At 39.0% G+C, this 21400-nt stretch overlaps 1 protein-coding gene across 1 annotated transcript; it reads left to right on the forward strand.

The window, feature by feature from the left end:
* The first annotated feature begins 1675 nt into the window (after positions 1 to 1675).
* On the forward strand, positions 1676 to 20315 carry lypc (ly6 domain containing, pigment cell). The gene is made up of 3 exons (XM_051932870.1): positions 1676 to 1815; positions 17833 to 17955; positions 20058 to 20315. The coding sequence occupies exons 1-3, from the start codon at positions 1767 to 1769 to the stop codon at positions 20267 to 20269; spliced, it is 384 nt and encodes a 127-aa protein (XP_051788830.1). The 5' UTR covers positions 1676 to 1766; the 3' UTR covers positions 20270 to 20315.
* The last annotated feature ends 1085 nt before the right edge of the window (positions 20316 to 21400 follow it).

Here is a 21400-nt window from a genome sequence, read left to right on the forward strand (position 1 = left end):
GTGAGGGTCATATGTTGTGGTCAGCAACACAGGAGCGCCACAGGGGACTGTACTTTCTCCGGTCCTGTTCAGCCTATATACATCAGACTTCCAATACAACTCGGAGTCCTGCCATGTGCAAAAGTTCGCTGATGACACTGCTATCGTGGGCTGCATCAGGAATGGGCTGGAGGATGAGTATAGGGACTTTGTTAAATGGTGCAACTCAAACCACCTACACCTGAACACCAGCAAAACCAAGGAGCTGGTGGTGGATTTTTGTAGGCCCAGACCCCTCATAGACCCAGTGATCATCAAAGGTGACTGTATGCAGATGATGCAGACCTATAAATATCTGGGAGTGCAGCTGGATGATAAATTAGACTGGACTGCCAATACTGATGCGCTGTGCAAGAAAGGACAGAGCCGGTTATACTACCTTAGAAGGCTGGCATCCTTCAACATCTGCAATAATATGCTGAAGATGTTCTATCAGACAGTTGTGGCGAGCGCCCTCTTCTACGCAGTGGTGTGCTGGGGAGGCAGCATTAAGAGGAAAGATGCCTCACGCCTGGACAAACTGGTGAGGAAGGCAGGCTCTATTGTTGGCATGGAGCTGGACAGTTTAACATCTGTGGCAGAGCGAAGGGCGCTCAGCAGGCTCCTATCAATTATGGAGAATCCACTGCATCCACTTAATAGTATCATCTCCAGACAGAAGAGCAGCTTCAGCGACAGACTGCTGTCACTGTCCTGCTCCACTGACAGATTGAGGAGATCGTTCCTCCCCCAAACTATGCGACTCTTTAATTCCACCCGGGGGGGTAAACGTTAACATTTAACATTATACATAGTTATTGTCTGTTTTTCACCTACTTATTGTATCAGTATGCTGCTGCTGAAGAATGTGAATTTCCCATTGGGATTAATAAAGTATCTATCTATCTATCTATCTATCTATCTATCTATCTATCTATCTATCTATCTATCTATCTATCTATCTATCTATCTATCTATCTATCTATCTATCTATCTATCTATCTATCTATCTATCTATCTATCTATGTGGTGCACAAGTAATTACAGAAAATAGTTAGAAATATAAAAATACTAAAAAAAGGAAGGAGGAATCCTAACTAATTCTGGTCACATAACATGTAAAAAGTAAAAAAAAAAAAAAAAACAGAGAATGACATTCTGTTGCTGCCGTTTCGATCCAGTACCCTGGGTTTGAGTTCTCGAACATTGTATGCATGAGGTTTGCATGTTCTTCCTGTGTCTGTAAGGGCTTTTCTCCCACATTCCTAAAGACATTTATGTTAGGTTCCATATTAGACTTGTGTGATTCTGCACATGAGATTGTCCAGTGATAGACTGGCACCCTGTCAGGGCTGGTCCACATCCTGTGTCTCATGCTGCTTGGATAGGCTGTGGCCACCCACAACCCTGAAATGGATTTAGTGGGTTAATGAATGTCATATTGTTGTTGAGTTGCAAAAAGTCAAATTTATAAGCTGTAGCATGTGTAGTTTAACCTAGGTTTAGTTCTGAGTGCTCTTATCTCATTTAATTGGCAACATCCTCCTCAAAGTTAGCAGCCTGCTGTACTCGATACAACTTGGGTAGCGCATCTAATAAAATTACACATTATGAATGTGTGTGTGTGTGTGTCTATACTCTATATAAGGGTTCAGTGTAACACTGCTCATCTGACAGTTGGTCTGTATTGTTCATCTGGAATAAAGAAGGCAGGCAGGAAAGCAAACCAGCAGGCCATCTGAGTCTTCATGCCAGGAATTTGGACTCTAGTATTGGTCAGCCTCTTTGCAATTTCAGGTAGGTTTCTTCACTTCTTTATGTATGTCATATCTTGCCTTCATGACTGAGTGCAGTCTAATTTTTATTGATATTTTATATACTGCAGATCTTTACATTTTTAATGTATCTGTCTATCCATCTAGTCATTTTCTAACCTGCTTATCTAGTTCAACATCACAAAGAACAAATGCTTAGTTATCATGACACCCTTGGGCATAAGGCAGCATACAGGTTTACACACGATGCAGGCCCTTTTTTTTTGTTTGTGGCAACAGAAAAATCAAAATAATAAAATTATAGACAAAAAGTTGAATACAAGAAAGAATAAAAAGTTTCAGAATGCAGGAAGTAGTCTGGCAGCAAGGGAAATGGCAGCCTGTTGTCAAGAAATGTTTTCCTTCCGGGAAAGAATTGAAAGACTAAAACTTCTACAAAAATGACCTGAAATCGATTTACTATGGGCTTTGATGTGCAACCTGCTATTATGTAGTAGTATTAATAATAAAAAATGATTTTGAATTTCAGTATTATGTATTAGAAATACCTGCATTATGTCTTTGCTACCAGGATATGTAAGATGTTAAGATGCGAGTACAGAAAAAGATAATAATGGAATGTAAGACTATAAAGTGCTGTGATTGGTTTTGGTGTTTGATTGGTCTTCTCTAAAGAAATACATTTATTTAATAAGGTTTACCAGATTATCCACAAAGGATTGTTCTGTTTTTCCTGTCATGATATTCTAGATAATTGTATATCTACTTTCAACATAAGAATCAGTTGAGGGTATTCTTCAATAACCTTATTACTGCATTGAATGAAAAAATACAGACTTGAGTGTCAGTAGGCTTTGCGCCCTAGGAACCAAGTTTCCCAAACTATTCTATAACATTTCAGTAATTATGTACCGCTCTGATGCTGGTCTTTCTGATCATAAAATTGATCATTATGATAGCAGTTAATGAGAAGAATTCATAACTAATTGCAGCATTACAGAATTTGAGGGTTCCTCTAGAGCAGGGGTCTCAAAGTCCAGTCCAGGGCCGCAGTGGCTGCAGGTTTTCATTCTAACCCTTTTCTTAATTAGTGACCTGTTTTTGCTACTAATTAACTTGTTTTGAATTATTTTAATTGACTTGGTTTTTAAGATTTGTTCCCCGGAATTTCTTCATCGTTCCTCTGAATTACTTCATTTCTTTCCTTATACAGAAATGAAATGTGAAGTGAGTGAGCTAACAGAAGACCAACTAAGTCAGGGCCTCAAACTCCAACCAATTTCACTCCAACCAGTTGCTTAATTAGTTTGTTAATCTTGTTGTTAATTAAACCCGTTTTTTAATTCCATGGCTTGTTGCTGCTCTTATTGTGCAATGGCATACATTTTCAAAATTGTTGATATTTTCTTTACTTTTCTAAGAGCACCGTTATAATGTTTTGTGGAACTGAGCAGATCAACATTCCTGAGACCTCCACCCTTTTTATTTTCAGATATTGTATGATGGTCACAGTTTGCTGGTCATGTTTTGGTACATTTTGTATCTCATTATTGTTTGGCTGCTAATTAAGAACAAAGAAACAATTATTGGATCTGCGTCTTCAAGAGCAAGTCAACTAAAATGAATTCAACAGAAGTTAATTAGCAGCAAAAAAAGGTCACTAATTAAGAAAAGGGTTAGAATGAATACCTGCAGCCACTCTGGCCATCCAGGACTGGAGTTTGAGATCCCTGCTCTAGACTGCCTCTTTCTCTTGAAAAATTTGGCTCAAAATGTTTTCCATCCAGGCGTTTTAGCTCTAGATAGTCCTCAAGAAACTGTGACCCACAGATACAGACACAGGCAGAGACGCACCCATCATCAAGATATCAATGTTTTCAGTATCAGGGGACCCTAAAACATCGGGATCCGAGAAAATTTTGATGAATCTAAAGCTTTCGCTCCTCCCCCATTGATGATAGGTTATGATGGGAGATGGCGCAAAGGAAAAATCCAATCTGATTATTTTCATATTATTTCTGGATGACTTTGGAAAAACTAACATCAGGTTATAATGCTGGGTATAGAATTTAAAGACACTAGCACCCCTGCCATGACCTTGAGCTGGATTTAGTGAAGTAAGACCTACCATACCGTACCATTTTCTAACCCCATTTTGTGGAGAAACTGGAGTCTATCTAAGCAAGCATACGGCACAAGGCAGGAACAAGACCCTGGACTGGCTGCCAGTCTGTTACAGGGTGTGAAAAAGTTTATTTGAAGTGCATTATGGACAGCAGAACATGCATGAAAAAATCAGCTTAATTCTTAGGTGTTTGTGTTTTGTTGATAACAACTTTCATGTCACTTTACAAAGTAGTGAAAAATCCTTTTTGAAAATAAAAACGCTCATTGACGTGCAATATGGTGATCCTCTAGAGCAGGGGTACTCAACTCTGGTCCTGGAGGTTTACAGTGGGTGCAAGTTTTCATTTCAACCAGGCCTAGCAGGTCATGAAACTGGATATTTAATTATATGGCTTGTTAGTGCTTTCATTCTTCCAAGACAAGTCTTTATGACATTGTAGATTTTATGTTTTTTAAGAACATTATCCATATGTTTTGTCATCCAGGACAGATTTGTACCTCTTGGTCCTCCCCTCCTCTCTCATTTCTAAACATTGCATTAACACAGATACTGCATGTACAAAGGTTTAAATGGAAGTACGTTAGCCAAAGAGCTTGTGGTTCCTTTGTCATTTGCACCTCATTATTAACTGACGGCTGCTTTAGGAAACAGGCAACAATTGAAACAGTGGTGAGCAACATCTGTCCTGGAGGGTCGTAGTGCTGCAGATTAGAAACCAATCCTTGCTAATAACAGATCTTATTTGATTTCATGGCTTGTTAGTGTTTTAACTCTGCAACGCCAGGTCATTCTTATTAGATTAGAATTTTTTTTCCTGTCCGAGGTTATCATCCAAATGATTAGAAGCCTAAAATAGATAAATTATTTTCTGTCCTTCACTTTTTTTCTTTTCAGTTCCCTTCTAATAGACACAGGTATAAATGGAAACAAGATACATGGAGAACTGCAGGTCTGTTTGACATCTGCTTATACATTCCAATAAGGAATAATTACTGTAAAAACATTGAATGTGGCTTTTTAAGACTAAAATAAGCAATTAAGGGTTCACAATCTTAACAAGTGACACAACTAAAATGAAGCAGAAAAATGTCACTTGACGAATAAGTGCTTCATCAGCAAAAGCGTAAATGAATTTTCATTAAGCAATTGAGTGGGAACAAAAACCTGCAGCCACTGCGGCCTTCCAGGACTGATGTTGCTCACCACTGAATTAAAACCTTAATGAAGCAGTTTAAAAGTGAAATGGGTAATTAAAGGTTTTGGATTATAACAAACAAGTTAACCAAAAAATCATACTGCTTTAGTAGTAAATAAATGGATTCTAGTAAAAAATTGAGTTAAAGTAAAAACCTGCAGCCACTGCAGAGTTGAGTACCCCTGCTGTAGAGTTTATAAACCTGAACAAAATGTTGATACTGACAAATATGGAGGGATGAATAAATAATTTCAATATCTGAGTAAAAATTATTTATTTTACATACATAAAGCATTTACTGCCCAGTTAAGTATACTTAATCCACATCAAGATCACAGGGTGCTGGAGTCTGTCCTGGCAGAACAGTGGCTGTGGTGCCAGCCCATTGCAGGACACATACACACCCAGATCAACCAGGCTAACACAGAGAAAAACTCACAGTTTATTACAGGATACATTCACATACAGAGTCTAATATGGAGTGTAAAAGAAGAATTAGACTTCTTAGGGGTCACATAGTCATTTAGGATAAAGTGTTTTGATATGCTTTCCATATTAAAATATAACATCCATCTTAGAAGTATAAGAGGATTAATAAATGTCAGAAACCTGTTCAGGCTTATCAGGAAACCAGATAAAGGCCAAGTGAGCAACAGAGAAAAGAATGTACCAGGAGCAGGTTGATGTAATACATCAAATGTATGATTAAGAAATCAGAAGATATCCTAGAAACAATAAAACTGGACAGTTGTTACATACACTGAAATTTCAAGGGTAATATCTAAATGAAGAGATACTGAAGAACAAGGAATATAATGGAGAAAGACTTTTATTTAGTCTGGTTGTGCTCAGCTAAACACCTCAGGGGAACAGCCCGACACAGACAGGTAGACACCGATGGTTCCACAACTAACACACGTTTATTCATATTTCTATAATAAAAGTCCATGCCTTTCCATTGCCTCTCTCTCTCTTCTGGTCTGCCTCCACTCCTATCCTCCGAGCTCGGTCCTTTTCCACCCGACTCCAGCCATCGAATGGAGGGAGATGGCTCCTTTTAAGCTCACCCGGACGTGCTCCAGGTGCCTCCCAATAACCTTCCGCCGGCACTCCCAGGTGTGGTGGAAGTGCCAGCTGTGCAGCCAGAAGCACTCCGGGTGTCCCTGGTCTTCTTCCCCCCAGCAGTTCCAGGTGTGGTGGAAGTGCTGAGGGCCAGGGATTCATAGGCATCGGGGCGCCCCCTGGCAGAGACCATGGGCCTCTATTGGGTTGAGCTTCTAAGCTCTGTTCCCATGGTCCCCAAAGCCACCAGGGCGGTCGCCCCCTCGTGGTCTGGAGGAGGTGTAAGCCCTCCACCGGTCCTTCTGGGCGTCCCGGCTGGGTACCACCCCCAGCCGCTTGCCACATCTTTTAACCAATCAGAACATAAAATATATGCATTGATTGACACTGCATGCAAATTCAATAGTTTATAAAACTATCCTTTGTTTTTGGGACCTTTCTCATCTTGCTGTAGCAGACTTCTGTGAGAGATGCTCCCTCCTCAGCTTGGTGCTGCAGATGTAATAAATGACAGAGTTGGACAAGCTTTTCTCCTGCCTGAGTACTGACTATAAGGTTTTATCAGATTTGTCCTGTTTGAGGATAAGTTTCTTTCTTTAAGATGTCGATTTCTACCACAGGAGCAAATACAAAGGCAGCAGACAGCAACACATACAGAAATTTTGATATGGGAGTAAACCAATAAACCTGGAAGAAGGAAAGATCCTGTAACCTCTACAGGGACAGTACTAGTAGGAGTGATACTGTCAACTGGCCAGAGTATAGTGACTGATCAAGAAATTGAGCCCAGGTTTCCTTAAACCGTGAGGCAGCAGTGCTATTAATAGGAGACACCGAAAGGGGCAAAAGGCCATCTGATGAGAATATATTTATATGATCATGTCAAAGTCACTGTGGCAGATGGAGCCTGACTTATCAGCATCACACACAAGCCCTGGATGGCATGCCAGTCCATTACAAGGCTCACTTTTGCACACAGAGCTAATCTAAGGTTACCAGTCAGCCTGGCATGAATGTCTTTACAATGTGGGAAGAAACCTACAGGGACAGAGGAAGAAGGTTCAAACACCCTACATACCATAATAGAGTTGGGGATTGAACCCAAGAGTTGTGAGGCAGCAGTGCTAAACTTCAAAAGGACAACTTGGCTTCTTAAAGAATATACACATGAATATTTTGGCTCAATCTTTACTGGTAAGAGATTTAGTCATGAGGTACACTAATGGTCTTTAATTTAGGATATCAAATACCTTGTGACTCTAATGCAATAAGCCGACTTTTATAAACAGAAACATCTTTTGTGGGTTATTGAATCAAGTTCTTTTATGACGTTTTAGATGAAAACTGGTCCGAATGTCTTAATTTTTCATCATTTTCAATTGTGTACTGGTCTAATTAAGTCTACTAGAAGAACAAGTCTATCTTCAGACTTAAAGTAGATTTTTCTAGTGATCTACAATAACTCTAGAATACACCAAGAAATCAATATTTCTGTGTTGCCACACATGACTAGTCAGAAGGAGAGCTTGCATTGCTTCAAAGCTCCATTTCTGTTGAATGAAAAATACATTTTGGAGCTCTGTCATGCCTCCTCTATTATATGCTTCAATGCTCAGCTTTTATATTCAGTCTGTCTAAAGAGATGGCAACATTAGGCTCAACAAGATTTTATAAGAGTCTGAACTCACAAGCAAGATTATGCTAAAAATTCTTTTAACTATTGTTTATTTATGGATATACAAACATATTTCTAAATTTCAAACTCAAAATCAGAGTTCACATTAATAGTGCAGCCTCACAACCCCAAAGACCTAACGAAGTTCATTGCTTGACATAACCGCTCTTACTCTGGGTTCTCTGGTTCCCTCACAGATCTCAGTTTGGGACTTTAAATTGTCTCATTATGGGGGATTCTGGAAGTGTGCCTCCCATCAATGCATGCATTTATTGCCTCTGTTTAATGGCAAAAGCGATTTCAGGAAATGAATAGACAGATGTACTGTGAATTGCAAAAACTTTGTGAACACCTGAATACCACACCTATAAGACCTTGTTGGACATCTCATCCCAAAATTATGAGAATTTAAAAAGAGTTGGCCCCTCTTTGTGGTTGTAACAGCCTCCACTCTACTAGGAAGGCTTTCCAAAAGATTTTGGAATGTGTCTGTGGGAATGTGTGCCCATTTAGCCAAAGGAGCATTTGTAAGATCAGGTACTGATGTTGGACAAGAAAACTGGCTCACAATGGTTGTTCCAATTCATCCCCAGGGTATTCATTAGGGTTAGGGTCAGGGTTCTGTCCAGATCACGCAAGCTCCTCAATACCAAATTGTTCAAACCTTGTCTTTATGGACCTGGCTTTGTGCACAAGGGTGTATAGTTGCTGGTACAGAAAAGGACCATCCAGAAACTGCTGCCACAATTTTGGGAATGTATAAGATGTCTTTATATGCTGGAGAATTAACAGTGCCCTTCCCTGGAACAAAGACAACTAGCCCAAATCCTGAAAAACAGCCCCTGACCATTATACCTCCTCCACCAAACTTTACAGTAGGCACTATGCAGTCCAGAAGGTAGCATTCTCCAAACACAGATTTGTCCACCAGACTGCCAGATAGTGAAGTGTGAATAATTACTCCAGAAACCATGATTCCACAGTTCCAGAGTTCAATGGTAGCGTGCTTTAAATAATGCCAGCCATCGCTTGGCATTGCACATAGAGATCTTAGGCTTGTGTGTGCCACTGCTCATCCGTGGAAAACCATTTCATGAAACCCACAATGGACAGGTCTTGTGCTGATGTTGCTTCCAGAAGCAATTTGGAACTCTTTTGTGAGTGATGTAACAGAAGATGAGTAATTTTTATGCACTATGTGCTTCAGCCCTCAGCTCTGTAAGTTTATGTGCTCTACCACTTAGTGGCAAATTGTTGTTGCTCCTCAACACTTCCACTACACAATAATAGCACTAAACAATTGTCCTGGGCATATCTAGTAGAGCAGAAATTTTGCATCCTGAGTTGAAGCCAACATCACATCCTATGACAATGCCACATTTAAAGTCACTGAACTCTTCAGTACGAATTCCTGCCAGTGTTTTTTCATTGGAGATTGCATGGCTGTATGCTTGCTTTTTTGTTATTGTTAGCAATGGGTGCAGCTGAAACACCTGATCCCATTAATTTTGTGCAGTGTCCATGTACTTTTGGTCATACAGTATTTAGAAATTGACACTCAAATACACCCATCCATCCATCCATTTTCCAACCCGCTGAATCCGAACACAGGGTCACGGGGGTCTGCTGGAGCCAATCCCAGCCAACACAGGGCACAAGGCAGGAAACAATCCTGGGCAGGGAGCCAACCCACCGCAGGACACACACAAACACACCCACACACTAAGGCCAATTTAGAATCGCCAATCCACCTAACCTGCATGTCTTTGGACTGTGGGAGGAAACCCACGCAGACACGGGGAGAACATGCAAACTCCACGCAGGGAGGACCCGGGAATCGAACCCAGGTCCCCAGATCTCCCAACTGCGAGGCAGCAGCGCTACCCACTGCGCCACCGTGCCGCCCCTCAAATACATCAAGACATCATTTGTTAAAATAAAACAAAATGTGAACTATGTGTCTGTCTTAGTAGGGACTGTTTGTTCTTCCATTGTTTGCTTCTGTTAACTTTGCCAAGAAACTGTTGACAGTTTGAATATTTCCACTAGTATACAGTTTGCTACAAAGAGAGGATTGTCCTGTATTTTACTGCATTCACTTTACCCTCATAAATCTTCCAGGGCCTGCTTCAGAAAAGCTTCCCACAACATGATGCTGCAACTCCCATGTTTCAAGGTGGCGATGGTGTTTTTGATAATGTGAAGTGTTCAAACACGGCACTTAGTCTGATGGGCAAAACACTTGATTTTGGTCTTACCAGACCATAGAACCTTCTTCCTGCTGAATTTAGAATCACCTATGTGTCTTCTGGCAGACTCTAGCCAAGATGCCATGTGATTTTTTAACATTGGTTTTCTCTTTGCCACTTCCCCATAAAGCTGTGACAGTGAACATTTGTTGTGTGGGTAGTCTTTCCAGTCTAAATCGCCATAGCTTGTAAGTCCTTCAGTGTTCTCATAGGTCTCTTCATGGTCTTCCTCACTAGTCGTATTCTTGCCTGATCACTTACTTTTTGCAGATGCCCTGCTCTTCACAGATTCAGAGCTGTGCCATATTATTTCCTATTTCTTAAAAAACAATTTAAGTGGACTCCAAGGAATGTTCACTGACTTAAATATTTTCTTCTCTCCATCTCTTCCATCACCTTTTAACAGAGTTGCTTGGAGTGTACGTTTTGTCTTCATTGTGTGAGTTAGGCAAAGTTGGACCTTCCAGATAAGATGCATTTATTCTAAAATTAGTTAAAACTCCTAAACTCCATTGAACCAATTATGTGAATTTTAAACTCAGTTTGTTGCACCAGTTATGATTTAGGTTTTTCATTTTAAATGGGGTGAATACTTATGTGTTAAATTGTTTTCTGCATACTACTTTGTAGAGATGTGTTTTCACTTTAACATTAAAGAGTCTTTTCTTCTGTTAATCAGTCTAAAAAAATAAATATACTGTGACTCAATGTTATATAAAATGTGAAAACTTCTAAATGGGTGAACATCTTTTATAGTCACTGTATCTATGTATCATTTAGAGCCTTTCATTTCTATCTGTTGTGAAGAAAGAATTAGAGACAGCACACTCATAAAATGGGCGGCATGGTGGTGCAGTGGGTAGCGCTGCTGCCTCGCAGTTGGGCGATCTGGGGACCTGGGTTTGCTTCCCGGGTCCTCCCTGCGTGGAGTTTGCATGTTCTCCCCGTGTCTGCGTGGGTTTCCTCCGGGCGCTCCGGTTTCCTCCCACAGTCCAAAGACATGCAGGTTAGGTGGATTGGCGATTCTAAATTGGCCCTAGTGTGTGCTTGGTGTGTGGGTGTGTTTGTGTGTGTCCTGCGGTGGGTTGGCACCCTGCCCAGGATTGGTTCCCTGCCTTGTGCCCTGTGTTGGCTGGGATTGGCTCCAGCAGACCCCCGTGACCCTGTGTTTGGATTCAGCGGGTTGGAAAATGGATGGATGGATGGATGTATCTATGTATCATTTAGAGCCTTTCATTTCTATCTGTTGTGAAGAAAGAATTAGAGACAGCACACTCATAAAATGGGCGGCATGGTGGTGCAGTGGGTAGCGCTGCTGCCTCGCAGTTAGGAGACCCGGGTTGGCTTCCCGGGTCCTCCCTGTGTGGAGTTTGCATGTTCTCCCTGTGTCTGTGTGGGTTTCGTCCGGGTACTCCGGTTTCCTCCCAAAGTCCAAAGAGATGCAGGTTAGGTGCATTGTCGATTCTAAATTGTCCCTAGTGTCTGCTTGGTATGTGGGTGTGTGTGTGCCCTGTGGTGGGCTGGCACCCTGCCAGGGGTTTGTTTCCTGCCTTGCGCCCTGTGTTGGCAGGGTTTGGCTCCAGCAGACCCCTGTGACCCTATAGTTAGGATATAGCGGGTTGGATGATAAATTCTTATTATTCTTTGCATTATCATGCTTTGTTGAGCCCGTCAGCTGCTCCCTCAGTGTGCGTGTGTGACACTGTACACATCCTTTAAAATTCCACTGAAACTAGGAACACATCATGCTGAATAAACATAAGGAGGTTTACAACATAGTTTACTTCCTTCTCTTAACCACTAATAAATGGCAACAGGAGAAACTAGAATAAAAGCAAGTCTTTTGTGAGCTTTGCAAGACTCCATTAAAGCCTTTCTTCTGAAGGCCACTTATATCCTCTTCATATTGTGTAATGATATTTTTGATCTGCGCTCATCCCTATTTGTTTCTTGAACTCCCTTAAAAATAAATTTTCAGCACTTTCAGCTACTATGCATTCATAGCGCCTATCTCTACTAGAAGCAAAATGTTATCATTGGCTTCAGACACTCTTCTTTTTTCCCATACCAAATAAAAACCATTAGAGAAAGGCCAAAAGTGGAAGCTTTCATCTAGCATATGTAACATTATGTATGGAGGAAGTCTAAAATTGCATTTTATAGTGAGTACCTGCCATCAGCAGTTAAATTTAAAAACATGAATTTGAGATCCTTGGGCACATCAGGACCTGACCAGCATGCCATCACTAGAGGAGCCATAAATTCTGCTCCAAATCTTTATGAGAATACCAGGCCAGAACTCCATGAGCTGAAGTGCAGCTGTCTCTTGAAGCAAGATAACAGCTCAAAACGCACACACATTTCTTAATCAGAAAGAAAAAAAAATTCAAATTTTTCTGTCAAAATCCAGAGATAAAAATCCCAATTAGAGGTTGTGACAGCACCTGAAACAAGAAGTGCATGTTTGAAAACCCAGAAAGGTCACAGAGTTGAAAACTGAGTCAAAATTAAAAACAGGCAACAATCGCTGCCACCACTATGAGAGGCCGATCGATACTTACAGGGAACATCTGGCAGATGCATTACTGATGAAGGTGGCTCAGCCAGTGCAAGAGGAAAATTAGCATTTGTATAAACAACTGAAAATCATATAACTTTTTAATAAATAAATTAATTAAGATTAAAACATTGTTGTATTCTTTCCATGTTACTTTTATCTAATACTAGCAAAATACCCGCGCTTCGCAGCGGAGAAGTAGTGTGTTAAAGAGGTTATGTAAACATATATATACATATACATATATATACAATACATATCTACATATACACATATCTACATATACATATATATACATACATATACACATCCACATATATATACATATACATATATACACATATCAACATATATATACACATACATATACACACATACATAAACACACACATATACATCCATCCATCCATCCATCCTCTTCATATATACATATATACATACATACATAGTGCGTTGTAACACGGGCTGTGATTGTTACATGGGAGGGAGACAACAAATCACAGCTTCCCGCTTTCTAATCGGGCCTGTGATTGGTGCTTTGATGGATGCCCAGATCCCACAGTATCTCCCCTTAGGAGTGGCGTTAGGCAAGTGTAATTGAATAGCGGTGCTGCAAGTTTAGCTTTACACCTGTTTTTAAGGCTTATTGACTGAAAGGGGCTTTCATGAAAAAACTTAGGGCTTTGCTACAGGATACACCCTCCACAAGTTAAGGAAGTAAAAATAAAGGTATATATTTCTGTTTTATTTAAACCTTTTAAGTTTGTATGCGGGTGGCATGGTGGCGCAGTGAAAGCCCGTTTCAGTCAATAAGTTTTAAAAACAGGTGTAAAGATATTGACAATAAGCTACGCAAACCCACCAAGACATGGAATCGTTTAAATCAAGGCGCGAGTCAAAAAACACCATCCCATACTATTAGTTATCGATTAACACATTTCTATGTGTATTGTAAGCATACAATACAACTGATAATATGTTGCGCTTATTTATCTGGTGTACCGACATTTTTGCGCGTTTAACGGCTGAAATCTAATGTGGTTTGTGCCCTTCAGAATGAAAACAGTTAGCATTTACCTTTTTAATAAAAGGTGAGCTTTTAAGCCTGAGAAATCACCCCGTAAATGCACATGTTTAATTGCACATGTGTTAATATGTATGCTTACACAGTATTAAAAGACACTCAAAAATTAACGTCATTTACCTTCGTTCGCGCGTTTGACTCGTGCTGTAAATCTCTTCCTTGTTTTTAGTTCACGTGATTATGTAGGAGGCGTGATGACGCGATACGTGACTCCGCCTCCTCCATTAGAGTATATGGACAAAAAACAGGTTCCAGTTATGACCATTATGCGTAGAATTTCGAAATGAAACCTGCCTAACTTTTGTAAGTAAGCTGTAAGGAATGAGCCTGCCAAATTTCAGCCTTCTACCTACACGGGAAGTTGGAGAATTAGTGATGAGTGAGTCAGTGAGTCAGTGAGTCAGTCAGTGAGGGCTTTGCCTTTTATTAGTATAGATTAGGTTAAGATCGATAACATTCAGAGTGAACAGTATGCAGTAATGCAGGTATTCCTTCCTTCATTCATGTATGTTAATTCTGCTTTTCCTCTTTAAAGTCACAGTGGCAACACGCCAAGTTCAACAGTCCAACCCACCTCACCCCTCTGAACTTTTCAATTCTCAGCCACTTCCAAGCCCTTCAGGACATATAAGCCACTCCGGCATGCCCTGAGTCTGCCGCTAGTAATTTCTTTTTCATGGCTGCTGAAGCAGACAATAATAACGAAATGGATGATTATGCCCATTGTACACGTGGGTTCAATATCTGGTTAATATGTGCTATTACTGTATTATATGATACAATGCTTTTCCATCCATCCATCCATTATCCAACCCGCTATATCCTAACTATAGGGTCACGGGGGTCTGCTGGAGCCAATCCCAGCCAACACAGGGCACAAGGCAGGAAACAAACCCCGGGCAGGGTGCCAGCCCACTGCAGTGCTTTTCCTCATTGACTTTTTCTTTTTTACTATTATTATTTTGTTTTACTGTAATGTGTTTAATCTGTCTTATTTTGACAATCCATATGCTGTTTTACTCATAAGAGTGATATAAGTGAATATTATTTGAAACAAATTCTACAGTCTCCAGGCAAGGTCTTTTAAATTAGCCATCATTTTCATCTCCACATTACAACAACAACAACAACATTTATTTATATAGCACATTTTCATACAAAAAGTAGCTCAAAGTGCTTTACATAATGAAGAAAAGCAAAATAAAAGACAAAATAAGAAATTAAAATAAGGCAACATTAGTTAACATAGAAAAGGAGTAAGGTCCAATGACCAGGGTGGACAGAAAAAACAAAAAAAACTCCAGAAAGCTGGAGAAAAAAATAAAATCTGTAGGGGTTCCAGGCCACTAGACCGCCCAGTCCCCGCTGGGCATTCTACCTAACATAAATGAAATAGTCCTCTTTGTAGTTAGGGTTCTCATGGAGTCACTTGATGCTGATGGTCATACAGACTTCTGGCTTTTAATCCATCCATCATTTTTGGAACATCATGGTACTTAGAGTTGTGCCACCACCAAAAGGACACCGGAAAAGGAAACAGAAGAGAAAGTTACGAAAGTCAGGGTATTTGGATATGGATAAGGCAGGAGTGAAATATGGGCAGGACACTGGTGTATCACAAGGTACACTCATGTACACCAAAGTGACCAATCAGTTATCAGAAAGACTGGACTGTGGGAGGAAACCAAAGGCCCTGAAGCTCTATATGGAGGATGCGCTGAAGCTCGTACAACATCAAAGATTTGCATTTTTCTTTTGCACTGTATGGTTTTGCCCAGTTCACGTTCTCTTTAAGTATTATTTGTTAACTATTACTTTTATGGTAATCCTTTTCATTTTCTCCATATTTCAGTACTCTCCAAGTTACTTTAATATGTGTCTTGTACCTACATAAATATATTGTGTAATACAAGCAGGCGAGGCTCTAGAATAATTTCTTTATTGTAGGAAAACCTTTTAGCAGAGTCTAAGATTTCAGACTAAAGTACCATTTTGTCTGAAAACTACCACTAAAACCACCGAACTGTGGAATTGGTTTAACTGCAGCTGTGCTATAAAATGAATTTAGATTCTGTACTGATACTATAAGCATTATCAACATAATGACATTACCTCTTTGCACACCAGCTCATTTTTTCTTTGTCAGTGTTTTAGATTTGAAGATTACCATCAAAATGTCACACATGCATCCATATTTACCAGAGGCACAGAATTGTTAGTCTAATTGTTGTTACACATTTTTGTAAAATCTTGCCTGTCAATTTACTGATATGCATTTTCACATTTAGGGCCCTCCAGGCTAAACTGCATTAAAGTAAAGATTTGTAACAAACGCTCAGAGGCCAGGAGATCTGTGTTTTGTATTTTCTAGTCACTGATCCTGAATCCTCCTCACCTTAGAGGGTGTTAATTGGAAGGGTCTAAAGCTGTGCCCACTACCCTACCTATAAAAAAATAAAAACACAAACACTCTGATGTCTTGAACAGGACAGGTGTTAAAAAATGATAAGAAGACAGAAAAAGTCAAAGGTCCCAAATCCTCCAAGGTTTAAAGATTTTATGTTTTCTGTTATATAACTTTGTATCTACCGGTATATTTCTTGGATTTCTGATACTGTTGCATTTTGCATGTTTATTTCAGCATGTTTATTCTTTTTATTGTTATACTGTAATGGTAATGATACAGTACCTTGGACACCATTTTATGCTATCATTTGCTGTGGATCCCTCCATTTTTCTAATCTCTCTTTGCATGGCTGTGGCCATGTTCTCTTATTCCTACTGTAGTCACAATGGTTAAACTCAGTCTCTTTTAAACTCTTCCTAAATGATGTTTTTATTATAAGGACTTACTACAGGGCAGTAGTGCAATTCTGATTTGCTGTACTATTTTGCATATTTGTGTTTTATGCATTTCATTGTTCACTACTGCATATAATGTTGAGGTGATGTCATTTATTGTATATTGTGTTGTTTAATTGATATTAAATGTGTTATGTGTATGGATGCAACGCCAAGAGAAATTCCTAGCAAATTTGTTGGTTGGCAATAAAGTTCAAAGTTGTAAGTTGTAAATAGATAGATAGATAGATAGATAGATAGATAGATAGATAGATAGATAGATAGATAGATAGATAGATAGATAGATAGATAGATAGATAGATAGATAGATAGATAGATAGATAGATAGATAGATAGATAGATAGATAGATTGGTCAAATCCTAATATAAAATAATATCTCATTCATAATATTGAAGATGACGTCAGTCTTTAAAGTCAGCAGACAGTAAACTTGCAGCTCACAACTGTGTGTCATTTTAATTTGAGAGCAGGACGCAAAGGTTAAAGCAGCGCATGAGTAATCAGGTCTGTTATATAAACCAGAGCACAGGGGTTTAAATCTCTGAATACTAAAGGCGTTTCAAATTAAATGGAAGCCTTGTAGAAGGTGATGCAGAGGCTATAATTTATATGCAATAAATGATTAATCACTACTGATACCCAAATAGGTTTAATATTTACAGACATGGAATGCTGTTCATTTTGTTACTGAACAATGTTATATATAATGAATATAAAAGATATCCTCTTACTGCTTGCAAGGTTGATAATATATAGATTACTAAGTTTGATCACATACAGTTCTATTAAACTGTATTTTCCCCTTCTTGATTATCTTCATTATAGATTTCTGACACTGAATGTTGGCAGGTCTAATATTAGATAAAGGGCAATTAACTGAACAAATAAAATGTTTTTTGGTGTTTTTTTTATATGTATTTATTGAACAAAGTTACCCAACACCATCCAACATTGTGTGAAAAAGTAATTGCCTCCTAGTTAATTTAACCCCATTAAAATAATTGAGTTAACTGAGTGAACAGAGCCAGGCTTGATTACTGTCAGTCCTGCTCACTATAAAGTTCTGCTATTTTACACTCACCATCAAATTCAAGTTTCCTGAATAAAAAAAAAATAATAATAACGTAAGGTCACATATAAAAAAAATAATTTTAAAGGGATTAAAACAGCTTTTTGATGTTGATGAGTCTGGAAAAGACTGACTATTATATTCTGTACCAATCCAGGAGAGGGACTGAAATGCTACACGTGCATCTTTCCTACAATTTCGCCCATCGACTGCTTCAAATTCCCTCAGCAGTGTCCTCCAGGTAACCGCTGCCTGTCCAGTACTGCAATGGGAAAAAGAGGTGAGTATTTTTAAATGCTGTTTTTAAGGAAAAGGTTTTGACATTTGAATAATAAAATTCTGCAATACTGGAGATGTCTTCCAAATTTTTCAACAATCCATTCTTGTTGAGGGACAAGCATTGGCAAGCAATATGGTGTTGAGGGTAATGAGAGGGTCTGGAAACCACAAGGCTGACAGTTGAATTCTTTCTTCACCACACTGGCACTACAACAGTGTTTATGTATATGTGTATGTAATATATATCATTCGTATATACTGTTTAAACAATTATTTTATACATCTGTACCTTGTAAAATGCTTTCAGATGGTGTTCACCACAACAAATTGCCATATGCAAGTAAGTACAAAAATTGGTTGAGCCCAATTTGCACACATGCCACAATGCTCCTCCAAGCAAAAAGTCTGTGGTAAATGAAACTTGCATAAAAAATGCAAAAGCAAATAGTATAATAAATATGAATTAGAAATGTCAAAAGTATCAAACTATTTTATAATTTACCATTTATGACTGTAGTTGTAATTTAGCCCATAAATTGTGCCAAATTCATAAGTAGCGTATGCTTTAATGCTCACCAATGGTTTACTGGACTGAGTGACCCTCTGCTAGCCCACTTGCAGAAATACTTACAAGGAATAAGTGAGATTGAGAAAAGGGCTACATGAATTATGCTATGTATACAGACTATGTTTTAATAAAGGAAGAAGTAAATATAAATAGAAGCTTGTGGACACCCGAACATCACAGCTATATGAGCTTGTAGGAATTTTATTCCTAAGCCATGGATATGAATACTGCATTGCAATGAACCTCCAATCTTTGTGGCTATAAAAGCCTCCACTCTTCTGAGAAGGCTTTCCACAAGCTTTTCGACTGTGTCTGTAGGAATTTGTGGCCAATTTTCCATATTTGTGAGGTCAAGTACTGCTGCTAGATAAGAAGACCTGGCTCGCAATTGGCATTCAGGTTCATCCCAAAGGTGTTCAATAGGGTTAAGGTTAGGGCTCTGTGCAGGCCGCTCAAGTTCCTGTACACTTAACTCATCACACCATGTCTTCATAGACCTGACTTTGGGCAACAGGGACACAGTTTTGCTGGAACAGATAAGGACCTTCCATAAACTGTTGCTACAAAGGTAGAAGTACATAATTGTCTAAAATGTCTTTGTGTGCTGTAGCATTAACAGTACCCTTCAATGGAACAGAGGGTCTCAGCCAAAACCCTCAAAACATCCCCAGACCATTCTCCCTCCTTCACCAAACTTTACAGTGGGCACTTTGCAGTCCAGAATTTAGCATTCTCCCGACATCTGTCAAACCTATGCCACCAGACCTCCTTGTAAGATTCAAATTTCTCAGAAATACATTGGAGATAAAGCTCCACACAACAAAATATGTTGTTTTTTGTTTCTTGGGGTCACAAAAATACATCATACATCATGAGAAGGAATAGCCGAGGAGAATGACATGGAGAATTCCTGCAGCTGATTTCTTTTTATTTTAAGTCCTCATGAAAGCTCTTTGAAGTCACTATGTGACACCACATAAATGACTACAGTACAACAGTAAGCCCTCATTAGCACATTTAAAGAAGCTCTTGTTTACGACTCACTAACGTCTCTCTCGGAGGCATTGGTCAAAGCTTTTAATAATTTGCATCACCTTTATCATTCTGTAACCATACCTAAGTTCTCTGAAGATTAAAGAAAATGCCTTCAAAGTAAAGGTTTAAAATAAATAAATAAATGAACAAGGAGACAGCATGAAAAAACATTCTGTTAGAAATTATAATGATCCCAAGTAAAGGACAGATGTTGATAAAAAGACTTCTGTAACAGTGACTCAAATCACCATTAGGCTATGCAGTTTGACAGCTTTATATCAAAAAAGAAATAAGCTGGTGTTCACTTTTTACATGAATACATATTCCTTCTCACCAGTTTATATATTTCCAGAAGACCACTGGTGCCACAATTAATGAATAAGTACAAGCAGTCAGATCCGACTTTATTGTAACTTGTCTATAAAATATTTATGGAAGAATAAGACTGAAAAATGTAACAAGGTGTGTATCTTAATGGTGTTGTGGTGTTGCCCCCACAGGAAGCTTTCATCTGGTGGTGTACGAGAAGAGCTGTGCTGCTGCCCAGATGTGTGGACTGACTGGACAGAAATCCGCCATGGGCATGAACTTCACCTACACCAATACATGCTGTGATTTTGACCTGTGCAACAGTGCCACCAGCTGGCCAGTTTGGGTGGTGGTCCCTATAACTACTGTCTTCTTTGTCATAGAAATACTTGCTTCAGCTTAAAAAAGTAGGAGAAAATACAAAAATAAAAACAGACAATGAAGATAAATATTTTCTAACTATTCATCCTTATTGCTGCATTTCAAATGTTTTAAGTAGTTAAGATAATGCCAGCTTACTTTGCACTGTATGTAAACGATGCCCCTTTCAAGCTGCTAACTGGCCTTCTTTACAAATTTATTTATATTCAGTTCACTTTATTCTTAGATTTTTACTTTAACATGTTCCAAAAATCATACATTAAGGAATGTTTTAGCACACAAATGAAAAAGCCAGGAATGAAAGACTCTGAGAACTATAAAACAATGATAGTCAAATATTTTATTTATATAGTGCCTGTACCCATGATCAAATTAACCACTGCTGTAGATGCAGTTTAATTTATTGTGGCTCAGATGAGAACATTATTGCCTCAGTTCCTGGATTTTATTCCCAGGTCAGATATCTTCTGTGCAATGTCAGCATGTTCTGGTTTTGCGAGTGCTCTAGCCAGGGCTCTGAATGACAATAAGACTCATAGGTAATACCCCATCATCTCCATCAATATGAAGGAGAAAATGGAGGATTCAACGTTTCTTAACCAAAAAGGTATTGGTCACAGAAAACATCCCAATACACTCTATCTCTTAAAACATTAATACTTTAAGAGTTTTCTCTTCCAGTAATTACACAGTATGTTGCTTCTTTCACCTAAAGGGCCTCTCCCCATCCTTTAGATCTTGTCCCCCACCATTTAGCTGCCCAGAGAATCTCATTTCCTCAAACAGTCCAGATAAGTTGCTCTTAGAATGATTGGTCATTTCATATCTTCCTGTTTTGAGTGAGCGTGTCGATGTGTGAGTTCATCCTGCCATTCTGTTCAGGGATGGAGTCATTGTTTCCTAATGGCCTAATGACATAGGACTATTGAGATTGTTTATTTCTGTGAATTGGTACATTAATTTCATTACACAGGGACATAGAAGCAAAAAAAAAATCAATGAATGGTATACATGTTAAAGATGAAAACGTGGAGTTTAAAGTTGTGATCTCAGTAAATTAGAGTCAGACTGATAAAATAATAACTGACAGTTGTTATAGTAGTTGGACAGTTTATTGTGAGGCGAGGTGCCAGTAATGTTATTGTCTGAGCGA

Source organism: Erpetoichthys calabaricus, chromosome 1 (genome assembly GCF_900747795.2).
Source record: "Erpetoichthys calabaricus chromosome 1, fErpCal1.3, whole genome shotgun sequence".
Taxonomy (NCBI): Eukaryota; Metazoa; Chordata; class Cladistia; order Polypteriformes; family Polypteridae; genus Erpetoichthys; species Erpetoichthys calabaricus.